At 44.4% G+C, this 16,547-nt stretch overlaps 4 protein-coding genes across 4 annotated transcripts; 2 read left to right on the top strand and 2 right to left on the bottom strand.

The window, feature by feature from the left end:
• Window positions 1-1,485: 1,485 nt before the first annotated feature.
• Window positions 1,486-3,993, top strand: LOC144091514 (myosin regulatory light chain 2, smooth muscle minor isoform). The gene is made up of 4 exons (XM_077623911.1): window positions 1,486-1,632; window positions 2,679-2,880; window positions 3,479-3,640; window positions 3,726-3,993. The coding sequence occupies exons 2-4, from the start codon at window positions 2,697-2,699 to the stop codon at window positions 3,896-3,898; spliced, it is 519 nt and encodes a 172-aa protein (XP_077480037.1). The 5' UTR covers window positions 1,486-1,632; window positions 2,679-2,696; the 3' UTR covers window positions 3,899-3,993.
• A 148-nt stretch (window positions 3,994-4,141) lies between these two features.
• fastkd3 (FAST kinase domains 3) lies at window positions 4,142-9,829 on the top strand. Its single transcript, XM_077623913.1, has 9 exons — window positions 4,142-4,582; window positions 5,059-5,409; window positions 5,493-5,744; window positions 6,221-7,067; window positions 7,144-7,229; window positions 7,312-7,486; window positions 7,548-7,614; window positions 8,155-8,269; window positions 8,341-9,829. Exons 2-9 carry the CDS (start codon window positions 5,098-5,100, stop codon window positions 8,437-8,439), a joined length of 1,953 nt encoding a protein of 650 aa, XP_077480039.1. The 5' UTR covers window positions 4,142-4,582; window positions 5,059-5,097; the 3' UTR covers window positions 8,440-9,829.
• chmp5b (charged multivesicular body protein 5b) lies at window positions 8,487-10,906 on the bottom strand. Its single transcript, XM_077623910.1, has 8 exons — window positions 10,739-10,906; window positions 9,933-10,037; window positions 9,813-9,859; window positions 9,649-9,742; window positions 9,509-9,580; window positions 9,313-9,421; window positions 8,750-8,865; window positions 8,487-8,680 (listed from the first exon to the last, which is right to left on the bottom strand). Exons 1-8 carry the CDS (start codon window positions 10,805-10,807, stop codon window positions 8,630-8,632), a joined length of 663 nt encoding a protein of 220 aa, XP_077480036.1. The 5' UTR covers window positions 10,808-10,906; the 3' UTR covers window positions 8,487-8,629.
• An 895-nt stretch (window positions 10,907-11,801) lies between these two features.
• On the bottom strand, window positions 11,802-15,837 carry LOC144091507 (delta-type opioid receptor-like). Its single transcript, XM_077623898.1, has 3 exons — window positions 15,546-15,837; window positions 13,377-13,729; window positions 11,802-12,624 (listed from the first exon to the last, which is right to left on the bottom strand). Exons 1-3 carry the CDS (start codon window positions 15,749-15,751, stop codon window positions 12,095-12,097), a joined length of 1,089 nt encoding a protein of 362 aa, XP_077480024.1. The 5' UTR covers window positions 15,752-15,837; the 3' UTR covers window positions 11,802-12,094.
• Window positions 15,838-16,547: the final 710 nt, after the last annotated feature.

Below are 16,547 nucleotides of genomic sequence, written 5' to 3'. Positions count from 1 at the left end.
GCAACTCATGTTGTTGGTATACGTCATGTTGTTGGTATACGTCATGGCTCAAATGAAAAAAGCCTCAACACATGGTCACCGTCGCACGTCGATGACGTCAGGTGCTGTGCTCCAATACGATTTCGTCTGAGTTCTTTGGGCTATTTCTATATTAGTACGTCACTGGCGGCCATCTTTTGTGTGTCCCCTTACGGGCCCAAGTCAGCCCTTTGCTATGTGGCATTGGCTCGACTCGCTATATAACGGCGACAACGCTTGATTAATTCACACGGGGAATAGGTCAAACTGTGTTATTGAGACTTTCTTGGTGTCTTTGAAAGGAGGAATGGAAAGTATGGCCATCACAGAAGCTTTTGGAGGTGAGATGAATGTTGGAGAGAGACTTTTCATTGTTTACTATTTACCCCACACAGAATTCTTACCGGCTAAATAGCCATATGGGGCCATATAGGCTATTTGACCGGTTACCGGCTAAGGAGCCACTGCCATTGATATATCATTGTTTGCCCTGTTGAATAGTTAAGAAGGACTTCTCCAAGTTATAAAAAGAAAAGATCAAACCAGTTATGACCGTATATTGAACGGGTGTAATTGTATATTATGGGGTTTTGTGTTGATAAAGATAACAGTAAATTTGGATTGAGAAGCAACGACGGATCACTGTTCTGATTATTTCTCCCTGTGTTTCAAGATAAAATGCAGGGTGCAACATATAATATATATTATGATCCGTGGAACGTTTAAGAAAACCAACATTCTTGAGGAGGAAATGCGTAGTTATACTATTCGGCCGCTAGATGGCGACAACGTTACGAAATCCCCAGCCTCCCTCCCACAAAAACAAAACTAAATATGACATCAAAACAATGAGGACTAGTTTTTTTTAACATGTAAAATAAGTATAAGATGTAAAAAAACATTTTCATAAAGAAGAAACGAATATATCGTGTTTTGAATGACAAAATGCATAACTTCTTGACTCATGTTACTGTTGAATTCCAGCAACAGGTCATCCTCCCTATACAGCAATGATTATTTTGGCAACTGTTGTCTGACTGGCACATTAACAAACAGCTAAGCATGAACTGGAAACATTGGGAGCATATATTTATTTTTACTATTTATAAAGAAGAGATACACGTTGACCCAGAGAGTTTATTAGCTACACGTTGACCCAGAGAGTTTATTAGCTTTACTTATTGTTTTTATGGCACTCGATTGCATAATACCGTTTGTGTCTTCTCTATCCATATAAGGACATAACCAGGAACGTCAACGAACATAGGGGATTGTTTCGGGATGTTACATTTACTGGGGTAGGGGTATTTGTATTTACAATAATGATACTTTTGGACAAAAAATGTCAAGATGTCCCCGTAAGTGTATGTATTACAGTGTATATCTGTAACAAATACGTATGTATTTGATTTTTTTAGTGTTGTGTTCATTTTAGGACAAGTCGGATAATTTTCCACTTTACTTTATACCCCACGAATGTTTTCAGATGGTACGTCCCAAAGAAGTCAACTATGCCAAAATGACAAGCCCGGAAGTGAAGGGCGGTGGTTGAGAGTAAAAGAGCTGCCCAACTTCATACGGTTTAGCTGACGCATATCTGCTTCTAATCGTCAGGTATGACTCACTTTCCTCCTCTTTTGCTATTACTTACTAGTCTTGCTCTTTTTAAATATATACAGGGTAACTAAAAATTTGAGTTTCCCTTTCTGGGATCGTATTTTTAATCGAATTAGCCACCTAGCTCTCGTTAGCTTCTGTCGTCGACCGTCACCTCGTTTTGTTTCGTTAACGTCAGATTTGAGTAAACTATACGACATTTAGGACCAAGCGATTGCGTTTTAAACGTATCTACTGTTGTGGGTGTTGTATTTTTGTTTGTTAGTCTCTTGATTAAGTTTAGTTACGTCGTGTTGTTGTGGCTGACGGGGCAGGACCACATTCCATTGTAATCTGCGTCTTTTTTAATTCGGGTCTACTGAAGTAAAACAAATGAGTTAAGAGGGAGATCACTATTCGTTTTCAATCCGTAACAAAGTGGGATTTTGGACAAGCACAACAAAAAAAGAACAATTTGAAGTAGGTCGGTCTATTTTTTTTGTTTATCATAGACCAAAGTTGACCTGATTCCCGCTAAGTAAATATAAGACCAAAACCCAGAATAACAATTGTTGAGGCGAAATTTTAAAAGAACCATGTCATTTTCAATTTGTGATATTTGTATTAAATGCTGTATTTCATTTAATATCAAGTCAAAATGTGAACGTCTTAGACTGCAGTTGTTTACACTTAAGTTGTGAACAGAAAACATATTTTTTTTTCAGTTTTATGCTTTAATCTAATGATATGGACAGAAATAAGCGCACAAATATGCCGGTCAGTCTTGTCTGATCTTGCCTTAGCACTTACCACATACTTCCCCATTTTTCCACCGGCGTCTAGGAGTGCTAAACATCCACATTGGAGACGTGGCCTCATAAGGGCATCCGTGCGCACATTGTTAACTTTCCTCCCATCGCGAGGCAGCGATCTAGAAAGATGGCGAACGATTCCATTTATAGCTGGATGGCGCTCGGGACGCGGCGCCCCGGGATTAGACAAATGTCTGAAATGCCTATCGGGGACAGCCGGCGTCCGTTCAAGTGTCGGCTTTCCGTTTGCAGGGATCGAAAAGCCTCAAGATGTCGAGCAAACGGGCAAAGACGAAGACCACCAAGAAGCGCCCTCAGCGCGCCACCTCCAATGTCTTCGCTATGTTCGACCAGTCGCAGATTCAGGAGTTCAAGGAGGCTTTCAATATGATCGACCAGAACCGCGACGGCTTTGTGGACAAGGAGGACCTCCACGACATGCTCGCCTCGCTTGGTAAGTCAATTCATGGTGGCTCAACATGTCTATTTTTTTTTTCTTCCATATTTAGTATAGGAGTCTGTCAAAAGTTTTTCTCATTTAAATATAATGGCATCAATGTTCCCTCTAATTTTTTGTTTGTCTGGGCAGAAAGACAACCTCCCTGAGCACACTGAGTACCGGTGTGAGCAACAACATCATTGCTCGCTATGGGCACACACCAGTATCACACCTGCCATAAGCAGGTGTATGACTACTTGTGCGCTCCATATGATTTGCTGTGCGCAGAGAAGACGAGAGTAGTGCGCAATTGCGCACGCGCGCAGCTTAGAGGGAACATTGAATGGCATGTTTTTATTGTAACTGTTTTTTTCCACCAGTGACATCCATTTAAAAATGAAAGTATTGACTCTTAGGGGATATAGACCATTTTTAGGTCGGTCTTAATTGGCTATCAAATAGTTCTCGATTAGTCACCTAATGGTGAGACGGCTATTTAGCGTTCACAGAGTAACTTGTGTGTCTTCGGCACGTCTTTTGAAAACCGGTTCAGCGAGCGTCTGCTGTCTTGGCTAAATGTCAAATAAGTGCAATCTCCATAACTGCTTGACAGGGAAAAATCCCAATGACGATTACCTGGAGGCCATGATGAACGAAGCTCCCGGGCCCATCAATTTCACCATGTTCCTCACCATGTTTGGAGAGAAGCTCAACGGCACCGACCCTGAGGACGTCATCAGAAACGCCTTTGCGTGCTTTGATGAGGAAGGAACAGGTAGAAAAATAAATAAATAAAGGGGAATAGATAGAAGCATTTCAACGGGATCATTGTTAAAGAAAATAATACATGGTTCCTACAGGTTTCATCCCGGACGATTATCTTAGGGAGCTCCTGACGACGATGGGCGACCGATTCACGGATGACGAGGTGGACGAGCTCTTCCGCGAGGCGCCCATCGACAAGAAGAACAACTTCAACTACGTGGAGTTCACGCGCATCCTGAAGCACGGCGCCAAGGATAAGGACGATTAAATCCAAAAACAAAAGCCAGCACAAGTGTTTCCACCTTTGTGTGTCAGCTGTACTGCCAATTTCAACTCTCATGGAATAAAACTTTTTGTAAAGCACGCCAAAGCAATCCATTTGTGCGTCGTTGGATGCTGAAGCAGCTTTAAGATTTTTTGGGGGGTTGTTTTTTTTATAATAGAAACATTTGAAATAATGCCATATTTGCCATGTGCTTCCCTTAAGCGGTAATTACCAGTAAATGGTGCCCTTCTGTTAGACTTTACCAGTTTTCATTCTTTATATCTCTTTTACAGCAAAAGGATATCGACTGTTGAAAAACAGAGTCGTTAAGACTGTCATTTTAGCGCCCGCTAGCGTCTAAATATTTTTATACAAGCGAGTGCTCCCAATTGTAACGGAGAAAACAGTTCACACTGTAATAGTCAAGAATTAGGATATTTACACTAATCCAAAAGGTTCTGGCAACATTTTATTTCACGATATCCGTTCTCTATAAATTAAAAAAATATATACATGTATACTCCGTCTGAGTACTTGTTGTTCCTACTTTTCACAAATGCCCCTCAACTAACTATTCTCCGAAAGCCGAGCGTTCCCTGAACGCCTCATACTCTCTTACAGAACCACGTTACGAGACGAACCTTCTCCGGCGTTTATTCTCCTTTCCCCGTTGACGTGGCGTCGCAGGTAAGCAGTTTGAATATTTAACTTTTCTTGACCTAATTTTGTTATAAACGTCAGTATTTAAACTGCTAAACATTCGCTTGGTCCGCGTAACTTTATCTCGCTTGCTGCAACGCTAAAGTTGCTAATGGTTAGCTTCAAGGTTGCTTCGGCTAGCCGCTAGGGGTTCCCAAACTTCTATTTTCAGGGACAATTTTATTGAAATTAAATGTACAATAGTGGAATTAATTTACCAAATCTGTTTGTGTTTCGGAACCTTGTCTTTTGAATGTATTTTTAGAGCCATTCATCCGGAACCGCCACTTTAAAGTACCACCATTTATATAATTTCTTTACGAAAAAAGGTGTGCTGGATAAATATATAATATAATAGAAACGAACCCTCTTATTACTCGTATTACTACTTAATATATGTTTAGAGTGACAAAGGAAAACGTCAGTGTGTTGAGGAAATTCATGAACCAAACATTTGCCTCCAGGTGTTCTAATTAGATGTGACGTCATCCTGGACAGAAGACATGGCGTTGAAGCTAGTCCAGAGACTTTCACTGGGGGTTCGACCCAGCATCCTCCCCCGTGCGGCTCAGTCCGTTTGTGTGGCCTGCCTCTGCACTTCATCGGGGCGCTGCATCCTCTCGGCGGGTTGCCGGCGCCTCCGGCAAACCCGGAGTTTGGGGAGCCTGACCGCCGGGGTCCGAGAACCGTCTTTCGTGGGTCCGCGTGTGGAGTCGGTCCCCCGGTTCCGTCTGACCCAGCAGCACGGTCCCGTAGCCGAAGAAGAGGAGCGCCAATTCCGAAGTAGTTTGAGCTCCTGTTCGTCTTCGGCCAAGGTACCAAAGTATTTATGTTAAACTAAAAAAATCGGATTCATTCCCCCCTTATTATCATATCTAATATCAATTATTCGTTGAAGGTATTCAAGCTCCTGCGCTCGACCTCGATGGTGTCCGACGGGGCGGTGGCGGCTGTCCTCCATCGAGTGGCCGAGCTGGAGCGGGACGAGGAGAAGCGGTGCCTCCGCGATCCGTCGGTGCTGGAGGACCACATGCTTCGAGTTCTGTGCCGGCAATTGGAAAAGGACTCGCGACTTTTATCCGATTCCGCTCTGGTGTCGGCTCTTCTGGCCTGCACGCGTCTCTACTTGGACCCGTGGAGCACCCTCGTGGTAGGAATTGGACTTTTTTTTTCTTCAGAAATATGGAGTTAATATTTAACTTGTTGCTAAAAAAAAATGACAGCTGTTATAAAATATTTTTTCTTATTTGACCTATAAGGTTGAGTGGGGAAGTATTCCTAGCTCAAATTTTCATAATTAAATGAGATTAACGATGCTCTGGAGGACTGGGAAAAAAAAGTTTAGTCCAATAGTGGTCCAAGTCCAACCGTCAGTCAGATTGAGGAATACATAAATCCATAAAGATGTTAAATAACATAAATGTAGGTAAAAATGTGGCTGCACTGGAAACAGAAAATGTTCAGTGTAGTTGTGGTCCAAGTCCAACCAAGAGTCAAATTGTTGATATTTTGAAAACGTTAGTGTGGTAGTCATCTCTGAATGTGAACGCTAGCCCCGCCCGTCAAATTGGGTCGGACCTCTCCCGCCGTCAATTAAATCACGTAATCGTACCTTCTCAACTCCAGGTCCGTCTCGTCTCTGAAAGCCAGGAGAGGCTGGACCGCGGAGGTCTGAGCGTGGACCAGCTGTGCGTCCTGGGCCAGGCCATGCTAGCCGTGGAGGGCCCCCGGGGCGCCGTCCTCGAGGGGGCCGTGACGCAAATCCAGAAAGTAGAACCTTCGCGTTGGACTTTGGATGAACTCATGTCGGTTTACCGGCTCCTCCAAAGCGGGGCGACCCTGGGGGGACGGTACCAAGACCTCTTGAACGCCATGCACGGCCACGCCGCCACGCTGGCGTCGACCATGGACGAGGCGGCCGTCGCCGGGCTCCTGGCCGCCCTGGTGGAGCTGGACCAGACCCGAGCCTTGCCGCTGGTGATCCAGCTGTGCAAACGCGCCGTCCGTCACATGCCCCGATTCAGCGACGAGCAGCTGGCCGGCGTCCTGGCCGCCCTGGTGCACTTTGGCCACAGCGACCGCTACCTGGTGGAGGTGCTGGAGCGCCGCGTGGCGGCCGACGCCTTCACCTGCCACCCGGAAACGCTGACCAAGGCCGCGGAGTTCTTGGGCCGCCGCAACATCCTGTCTCCGGCGGCTCTGGACGCCGTCGCCGAGAGTTTGGTGTACCGTGCCGACGACTACAGCACCGGGCAGGTGGCACGGCAGATGGCGCCCTTCGGGAAGCTGGCGTACTTGCCGCCCAACGCCGACGAACTCTTCCGTAAGGTGGAGGCCGTCCTGCAGACGCGCTTCTCGCAGTTTCAGCCTCGCACGGTGGTGGCTTTGCTGCACTCGTGCATCTTGGTGGAGAGGTTCCCGGTCAACTTTGTCTCCAAGGTCTTCCGGAACTTCTTCCTCCAGCAGCTGCAAGGTGGCGCCAAATTTCTATTGTTAGACTAAAGTTGGAGAATTGCTTTATTCAATGGCCTGGTGACCCTTTTTTTCAGAGGAAGCCAAAGGGAAAGACCGCTTTATCTTGGCGCAGTTGACTCAACTCTACATGACGGTCAAGTTGGAGTGCTCCTTCTATCAGGTCTTTAACCGCCACCCATCCTTCTAAAAGATCACTAAATCGTCACGGCAATACGTGGTAATCACTCTCGTGGTTTTAACAGGGCCCGCAGCTGCCCCGAAAGTACCGTGTCAAGTCCTTCCTGGTCCCGGGAAGATCCCTGGAGACGCCCGTGGACCAGCAACTGTACGGCTCGGTCAAATCGGGCCTGGTGGACCTGCTCGGCGCTCGCTTTTATTTCAGCTCCAAAGTCTTGACGCCGTACTGCTACACGTTAGGTAAAAGCAGATCGTCTTTTTAAAAAAGAAATGCGCTTTGACGGGTACTCGTCTTTCGCAGATGTGGAGATCAAGTTGGATGAAGAAGGATACGTCTTGCCCGCCAGCCACGACGATGTCTTCAAAAGGTGAGGTTTTTTTTGGCCCACAATGTCAAATGTGGCCCAAAATCTGTCACCAAATGCTCGATAGCGACTTGCGCCTAATGATTGTGATCAAATGGAAGTGAAGAAGGAAAAAAAGACACCTGGCAAGAGTGAAAGTGAAAATCAAAAATAAAATATTGGGGGAAAAAAAATAAAACAATACAGAAATCTTTCAATATTTAGTTTCAAATTCCTCCTCTAGTTCCGTAACCTTTGTCTCATCCGACATTTGCATGTCTCTCCCTAAGGCAAGGTGATATTTGATTACTCATTCATTCCCTGCGGTCTTTATGAACTATTTATCATAGGTTTTTTGGCTATGGAACAAATGAATCTCATTATGATGCACTTTTTTGGGAAAATATGTCATTTCGACATTCAAACCAGGTCCTGGATTGAATTAAATTATTACGCTGAAGCGATACGTGTGCAATTGATGGTTTTCGAGAACATAATTCTTTAAAAAAAGAGCTGTATGCATACTTTTTTTTTAAATAAACCAAACTGATTTGACGTCGACAGGATTGCGTTGTGTATCGACGGGCCCAGTCGCTTCGCCACCAACAAGAGACGACTCCTCGGCAGCGAGAGCATCAAACAGCGACACCTCAAGCGGCTGGGATACGAAGTGGTTCAGGTACGTTCCCCTCTTTCTCCGGCCTTGGAAAACTTTGGGACTGACGGACGCCACGCCCCGCTCCCCCGCAGATCCCCTTCTACGAATTCGAGGCACTGCGCGGCAAGGACGACGTCATGAATTACCTGCACCGGAAAATCTTCCCGCACAGCTACCGACTCAACTGGTGACCCATCAAGTAAACAACAAAATATATTCACTCAAAAACGCGGTGGGATTGTTTGGAAAAATACCATTTAATGTGTGTAGCATAGAGAAGACTTCCACCTTTGGAGTAATGTTAAAGCACTTTGGGTTGATTTGGGTGTCGTCGTCGCCTTTGAGGATAAATAGAAAAATGTGGTCGTGCCTGTCAAATGTTTATGTCGCGGGGATCTGGGGGAGGCCAAACTCGTCCACCAAAACGCCGTCCTAGGGTTAAAAAAAAGGGATGGTGATAGGGAGAAATATATAGAAAATAGTTGAATGTAAGGGAAGTACCTTGGAGGACATTGAGCTGGCGGGCAGGCCTTCGGGAATGGATGGCGTCGTAGCGGCTTGGTCCAAGTAGGAACTGTCGTCGTCCATCAGGAACTCGTCTCCCAGGGCGCTCAGCTCTGTCAAATTAGACAAAATGGCCACTTTCTGTCAAACTGGGCGGCCTTGGGAAGAAATAGGACTCTGTGCTTTGGCAAAAATTGATTTTCCTCACATCTTCCAAAGCACGATTTATATTTTTTAATCAACCAAAAAACGGAAAACACTTTCTCAAGTGAAAAGTTGGAAAGTTATTTTAAAATATTTATCAGTGGAATAAAAAAAAAACAACCCCAGCTGAGATTTTAGATATTCAATGTTTTAAAAAAAATTAATAATAGTTTATTTTAAATTAAAAAAAATATTTAAATCAGAAAATCAACAAATAAAACCTGAAAATGTCCATTAAAAAATTGGTTTAGTTGAAAGTGACCGTATTTTAACATATTTAACCATTCACAGTAAAAACAAAGCTATGAGGTGTAGTCATAATAAATAAAATAAAAGTAAATTTTTTAGCGACCGACCTGCTTCCAGATCGTCGTCGTCGATCTCGGGCGTCCCGTAGCTCCGCCCCAGCGATTCCTGGATGTCGTTGGCGTCCGCCATCATGTCCTCCAGATCATCTTGAATGTTCTGCCCCCCAAAAAACCCAAACACTTTCTTTTCTCGCGCTTTTTTTACCCGAATGAGGTTGGAAAAAAAAAACATCTCTTTGAGTACCTCGATTTTGTCGATGTTGACATGCTTGTACGCTTTCTTCATTTCTTTCAAGCCGACTTTCATGGCGTCGACCTCAAGGAAAACGACCCGTTCACAAGTCACGTCTTGAGAAAACAATCGGAGGCTGGACTCTGTCTTACCGTGGTCTTGGTGTCTTTGAGGGTCTGAATGGAGTAGTTGGTTTGTTCCATGTTAAATGACTGCTGCATGAGATTACCTCGCTGGCCCTCGTACCTGCGTCACCCCAAAAATTTCAGTTAAACAGCCCCAAAATGAAATAAAATGGCTTGAAAACAAAGCCTACATTCTCTTCTGCTTCAGGATCCGCATGGCTTTCTGTTTGACCATGTTCTAAAAAGGGGGAAGAGGTTTAATAACAACTAAGTTTCGCGTTAAAAGCGACCAATCGTCTTTGCGCTTTCACCTTGGACGGTCCGTCTCGCATCTTCTTCATCTGTTCCTTGTACTTGACCAGCTCAGCGTCCAGTCGAGCTATTTTCTTGTCGATCGACTCTCCCCGAGAATCCACCTTTTATGGGGGAAATAAGATGCGTTTACGTCTTTGTATCATGGAAAAATTGACATTAGAATTACTTGTATACAACTACTTAAAAAATGATTTGGCCCCCAGGTCGCCACTTTGACCCTTGTGATGTAGAGTTTCTGACCATCCATTGAGTGTTAAAAACAAGTTATTCATTGTTATTTATAGATTATCAATCATTTCCCAAACCTGCCTACAACCGTTTTTAATCCCAACTATACTTGATTTTAGCCCAGAAAACTGTAAAAGAAATGAGCACAGAAGACAGAAATATGTTTAAATATCTGAGGTGTGTAATTAATGATCAATTATGGTCACTGAAGGTCAAAATATATAAGTTTAAATCCTTGCCAGATAAATATAGCCACGTCAAACCTGCATAACCGGTTTAAATCCCATTCAAAACAGCATAGTTTTGGTTGTATGTCATCTTGTGATTGTCATTGGACTGAAAACGACCCAAAAATGCGTAACTCCGTCCTTTGTTTTGGGTTTCGCCGCTCGTCAATAATAATGAAGTCGTTCATTATTTAGTCAAAGTGGACAAAAAGAGCGAAATCGGAATTAAATGTGGAAATTTGTCCTGTTTTCCGAGTTGGGAAAAGTTGTCCTTATGAAACGAAGCGAAATGTCGACTCTTTGTTTACTTGGAAAAAGGAAAGAAAAAGTTAAAAAGTTGTACTTACATTGTTAATGCAGTCCGTGAGGTTCGGAGGGGGTGCCTTGGGTTTCCCACTTCCAAAAATACGATTCATTTTGATTACAAACAACTAATTTAATCGTGATCAGAAGTTTTATCGCTGCCGCTTCAGCCCAGACGTCGTTTTTCGTCTCGTCTCGTCTACCACCAGGAAGTGTCTCGAATTTGTGACGTCATCCGCGCACGCCCTTTTTCCTCAGCGTCTGATTGTAATGCGCACTTGCTGCCACAGCACGGCGCTGTTGTCTAGCTCTAACATTACCCTTGCATAATACGAAAGCTGATTAGAGTATTTCGAAGAAAAATGTGGCTTAAAATATGCTAATACAAATTCAAAACAGCTCTTAATAGTATGTTATTTGTTAAAATATCACAATTGTACACTTAGTATTTTTATAGCATATTTCAAGTAAGAATTGAAATATATCCCTCATGTTTTACACAACTATTTCAGATATGCAACCATTTACAAACAAGTTTATTTGAGCCAACATACATCTGCACACCAAAAACTACAACAACGAAGAACACATCCCGAAATATTCCTACTTTTACGCAGCGATATCTCTGAAATTATTTTGGTTGTCAGATAGGATAAAATGAACTGCAAAAACGAGGACATTTCATGTCATGCCATTAATGTGCGTAACATTCAATATGATTTACATAAAGCACCATCTACCAAGCATATACAGTTTTTTTTTACTGCTAATGTGTACTACAGGTGAACATGCTACAAGGTCAGTACATTTGAGAACGAAATGCAATCATGTTACCATGACGCTATAGAGAATGTTTTTCGTAAGGACTGTAAATGATGGTGGGATTTCTACGGGGGGATTGTGGGCGGTGTAATCATCCAAGTGGGTGAGCAGTGTCAAATTTCGAACACTTACAGGATTCCTTTTTCTTTTTTGTTAGCGTACCGGTCATGCTAACTTGACGTACTACTCTTGGTCTTAGTTTAAGGCACATCTGGTGGTTAGATTTATCCACAAAAACGCTCGTTTCCATTCAGGCTGATAGTGTCTACTTTTGGGAGTAAAGTAATAGTACGGAAAGTCCAGATAATATTAAATAGACGCCATAAAAACTCTGTCCCTACATGGCGAGGATTCAACTATCCCGGAACCTAGTCACCGTGATAAACGAGGTCTTACTGTAGTTTTTTTGATGGCTCGAGTCTGGGTCTATTGGGGGTGTTTTCTGGGGGTTTTGGGAGCCGGACTTGCTCGCCATCCACGTCAGTGACCGCCTACATTGCGCTGGTGACGTGGGTGAGGAGCAAGTCCGGGGAGTCTTCCTTTCCCACCACGGAAACGGAAGACAGTTCCACGGCTAGTCATGTGGGTCTAGCGTTTTCACGGGGGTGCCGCTGGGGCAGGGCGGCCTGGCGCACGGCCCCCAGGACCGCCTTCCCGCCCCGGTTGGGCTTCTCCCGCCTGGCGGAGACGCAGAAGTCCTTGAAACAGCGCTTGAAGTTCTCGTCCAGGAAGGCGTAGAGGATAGGGTTGAGGCTGCTGTTGATGTAGCCCAGGGCCACGCAGAAGAAGTAGGCGGCCACGATGGCGGTGGTGTCGGGCACGTTGGCCACCACCTTGACCAGCACGAAGATGTGGATGGGCGTCCAGCACACCACGAAGACGGCCACCACCACCACCACCAGTCGGGTGATGCGCCGAAGGTTCCTGTCTTTAGCCCGGGAGCCGGAGAGCACACGGACGTTCTTGAGGCGCAGGAGCATGAGCGAATAGCACACTGTGATGATCAGGACCGGGACCACGAAGGCCAGCACGAACACGCACATCTTCATCACCGTGTCCCAGTAGGCGTACGGTTCGGGGAACTGTAAGGCGCACTCGGTGATGCCTGCTCGGGAAACCAAACGGAAACGAGAGAGGGAGTCTGAAAAGCATTTTTGCCAAGTCCATTCATTAACAGGTTTTTGTCTCTTGTATTTTCTTTTAAAAGGGGGAAAATGTTCACTGTATCTTGTTTTTGTATTATAAAGGAAAATTGTTGTTTTTTTAAATTTCTTGAAATAAAGGAAAAAAGGAAACTTTGGCTTTTGTTTATTTTTCGAAATTGTAGATTTGCCTTTTTGACACTAATTGATTATTTGGTCATTAACTACTATTTTGAGTTGAATTGTTTGGCAATACTGTTGAGATTGGAAAAAAAAACTAAGTCTTTTGAACACTGCCTAACAAACATTTAAAGTTTTTAATCTCGTTATGAGTGTAAAAAGAACTGTAAACCATAACTATTGAGTTTTTATTGAACCAATTTTTTTGAAATTTGATCAAATCTGTAAAAAAAAAGATAAAACACTTAATATTTTTTTGTTTTTACCCAAATGTTTTAATGCATTTCAAATTTGACTTAAAAAAGAAAATTCAGTAAATCCTCCTGTTTCCTTCCCATCAGTTTTCCATGTCAATTTTCCACACTCTGCCCTTTCCCTCACCCGCGCTCACCTTTTCCCTTTTCTACCTCCAGGAATCGGTCGCCGATGGGCGAGTCAGATAGCGAGCTGTCGTCCCATCCGACCCGACGCCCCCCCTCCCCACCCGTACGTATTCCCACCCTCATCGATTATTCATCCACTCGCCCTCCCGTCTCACCCGCGTTGGTCTTTGTGCCTCCCAGGACGAAGGCGGGGAGTCCGGCGGCCGAGGACAGGATCCAGACGGCCACGTTGACGGCCTTGGCTTTGTGCGGCGTGCGGAAGTCCAGCGCCTTGACCGGATGGCAGACGGCCACGTAGCGGTCCACGCTCATCATGGTGAGCGTGAAAATGCTGGTGAACATGTTGTAGTAGTCCACGGCCACGAAAACCTTGCAGGCCACTCGGCCGAAGGGCCACGTGTTGAGGAGGTAGTCGGCGCTCTGGAAGGGCAAGCTAGTGGTCACCAGGGCGTCGGCCAGGGCCAGGTTGAAGATGTAGATGTTGGTGGCCGTCTTCATCTTGGTGTACCTGCCGCGACACCCCCCGGTTGCCATAGAGCCAGCGAGCGGGTTTGCGCGTGCGTCCGTGCGTCTCCGACATGGACTTAATTAGTCCGGAGCGCCGCTTCATTGTTATGCATGCTACGCCGTCGAGACCGGTTCCTCCACTTGGATAATTGCGGGAAGCGTAATCGCACTAAGTAATTACTTTTTCTTCTTTAATTTTTTTTTTTTGGTTGTTTTCGCTCTCTCTCTCTCTCTCTCGCTTGCGGAACAAAAATGAGCGTCACGAGTACCCGAGGCTAAACTAAGATAAACTAAGAGCATCACGGCCTGGTGAAATGATTGATCCAAAATGGCGGGCCATGCTTAATTGAACGGTTGGTACAATAGGGGTTCAAATCCAAATTGCAGTCAAATGGCTTCATTTTTACTCTAAGATAATGATAGTTTATTTCTGAAAAATTTAGTCCAATTGTGGTCCAGACAGCCGTCAAAGTTATCAGTTAAAAGATTGTAAATAACAATAAGTTATGCTAAAACGCGGGAGGGAAAAAAAGGCTAACGTCCAGTGAAATAATGGTCCGAGTCCAAACAGTAGTCATTAATATAAGATGCCAATTACCATGAACCAATGCATGGAAATAGAAAATATTGAGTGTAATAGTGGTCCAAGTCCTAACAACTGTCAAATTTAGGAATATATCGCAAAAGATGCTAACGTTTTGTTATGGTAAAATGTTGCGGATGCACCGGGAGATTAAAAAAAATGTGTAAACATTCAGTGTAATAGTGGTCCAAGTCCTAAAAACTGACAAATTTATGAATATATCGCAAAAGATGATAACATTTCGCTATGTTAAAATGTCGCGGATGCACTAGGAGATAAAAAAAATGTTCAGTGCAATAGTGGTCCAAGTCCAAACTGCTTTCAAATGTATGAATCTATCGTAAAAGATGCTAATTAAAATGAAACAAAGTTTAAATGCAAAGCATAGAAAACACCTGGTTAAAGTTTTAACAGCTATTAAATGTATCCTAAGAGATGATAACTACTGTTGAAATGCTAAAATGGGAAAAACACAAAAGCTTCAGCGCCGTAGTGATTTAAGTCTAAACACCATCGATATTTGAGCTCTCCCGATCAATCTGGATTGGTTAGTAATAAATAAGTTGAGTGTTGACTTAAGCACAAAGCGTGGCGTTAATAGAGCCACGTCTTAATTGCTTGGCTCCGCGCTGCTCATGTAAAAAGACGTTAGCCGTGGGGTCCCACGGGACATCTTTTAACCACCAATTGTCGTGGAATCGATGTTTAATACCCGTCGCATCGATCGGCCCGCTCGCCATTTGGATTAAATGCCACCCCGAAAGCGCTTATTAACCAGCCGCCGTCATTTTGGCGGATTGATTGGACGCCACTGAATTTTTTTGCCGGCGGATTTGTCGCCTCCGCGCGTCGTAAATACGGAGCCGGCGGAGCTATCGTTAATATCCCGTTGAAGCAGACCGCGAGCAGCTTGAGATTTATGGGTGCTCTGTTAATGCTTCACTGGGGGGGAGGCGGGTTTCCCTGGAACCGTCAAACCTATCGACTCGGCGTATCGATTCTGCCGCGGCACGCTTTTAACGTCGAATTAATGATCGGCGGGAGCGGCGCTCGGCGTTGGCGTTTCAGTCAGAGCGCTAAAAGGCGACGGACGTCCAATCCATTTCGACGGGAAGGGCGGGCAGCCACGGATTGGACGTCTATCGACGTCTTAATGCTTAACACATGCCAAAATTCTGCCGAAAACATTTAACTATTAACTGGTTTGACTAGTATCGGAGACGGATAGTCTTACCTTACGATGACGTACATGACCAAAGAGTTCCCCAGTAATCCCACCACAAAAACCAGCGAGTAGAGGGCGGTGATGATGGGGATGATGGGCGACAAGCCCTCCGCCTCCCATTCGTCCTGGCCCAGGCTGGCGTTGAGGCTCCACGCCGAAGCGTTGCCGGCGGTCGCGCGCTCACGGAGCGTCTCGTCCCAAGCGCCGTTTTCCATTGTCGCCGATAACTTTCCCTAAACGCGCTCGGTCGCTCGCTTCTACGGCGGCAAACTTTGGGGAGAGGAGGAGAGGGAGGCTTGTGTGCGCGAGGGACGGCGGCGGTGGCGGCGGCGCGCGTTACTGGGTCGCTTCGGTGGGTAGTAGATGCGTTCCAGAAATCTGGTGGGGAGGGGAGGAAAAAAATGTGAGGTTAGTTGAAGGTGCATATTCATAAAAGTGTTCATTTGCTAAGGATTAGCCTATTTTTCTTCCATCTGGATTTTCACATTTTTTTTAGGATGGTGAAAGTTTTGGTGTCGTAGTGGTCCAAGTCCAAATCTTTGTCAGCTTCAAATCAATCCGTTCATAAAAATAATCAAATATTAACCAGTAATGATCTGAAGGAAATCAATTGTAGTGCAATAATGGTCCAACTCCCAATCAAAAATAACTTGCAAAAGAATGAGTATGCTCTGGTGAAAGTTTATTGGAATAATGGTCCAAATCCAAATTTCTGTCAAATCCTATGTAAAAGAACATTTGCATTAATTAAAAAAAAAATAGGGCATTTATCAATACATATTAATATACGGTAATTAGCATATGCTAAAATATGGATGCACTGGGAAAAATAGAAAGGTTTAATGGAATAATGGTCTACGTCTAAACACTCGCTAGATTTGCCAATAAACAGTACATGAACTTAAGCTAAAATGTGTTTTAAAAAATTGGGAAAAATAGTCAAAGTGGAATAGAGTAGTGGTCCAAGTCTAAATCTTTGTCAGGTTCAAATTTATCCGTCCATAAAAATGA

This window comes from Stigmatopora argus, chromosome 17, assembly GCF_051989625.1.
Source record: "Stigmatopora argus isolate UIUO_Sarg chromosome 17, RoL_Sarg_1.0, whole genome shotgun sequence".
Classification (NCBI taxonomy): domain Eukaryota; kingdom Metazoa; phylum Chordata; class Actinopteri; order Syngnathiformes; family Syngnathidae; genus Stigmatopora; species Stigmatopora argus.
Note: the sequence above shows the minus strand (reverse complement) of the source record. Positions and strands in the feature narration are given on the sequence as shown.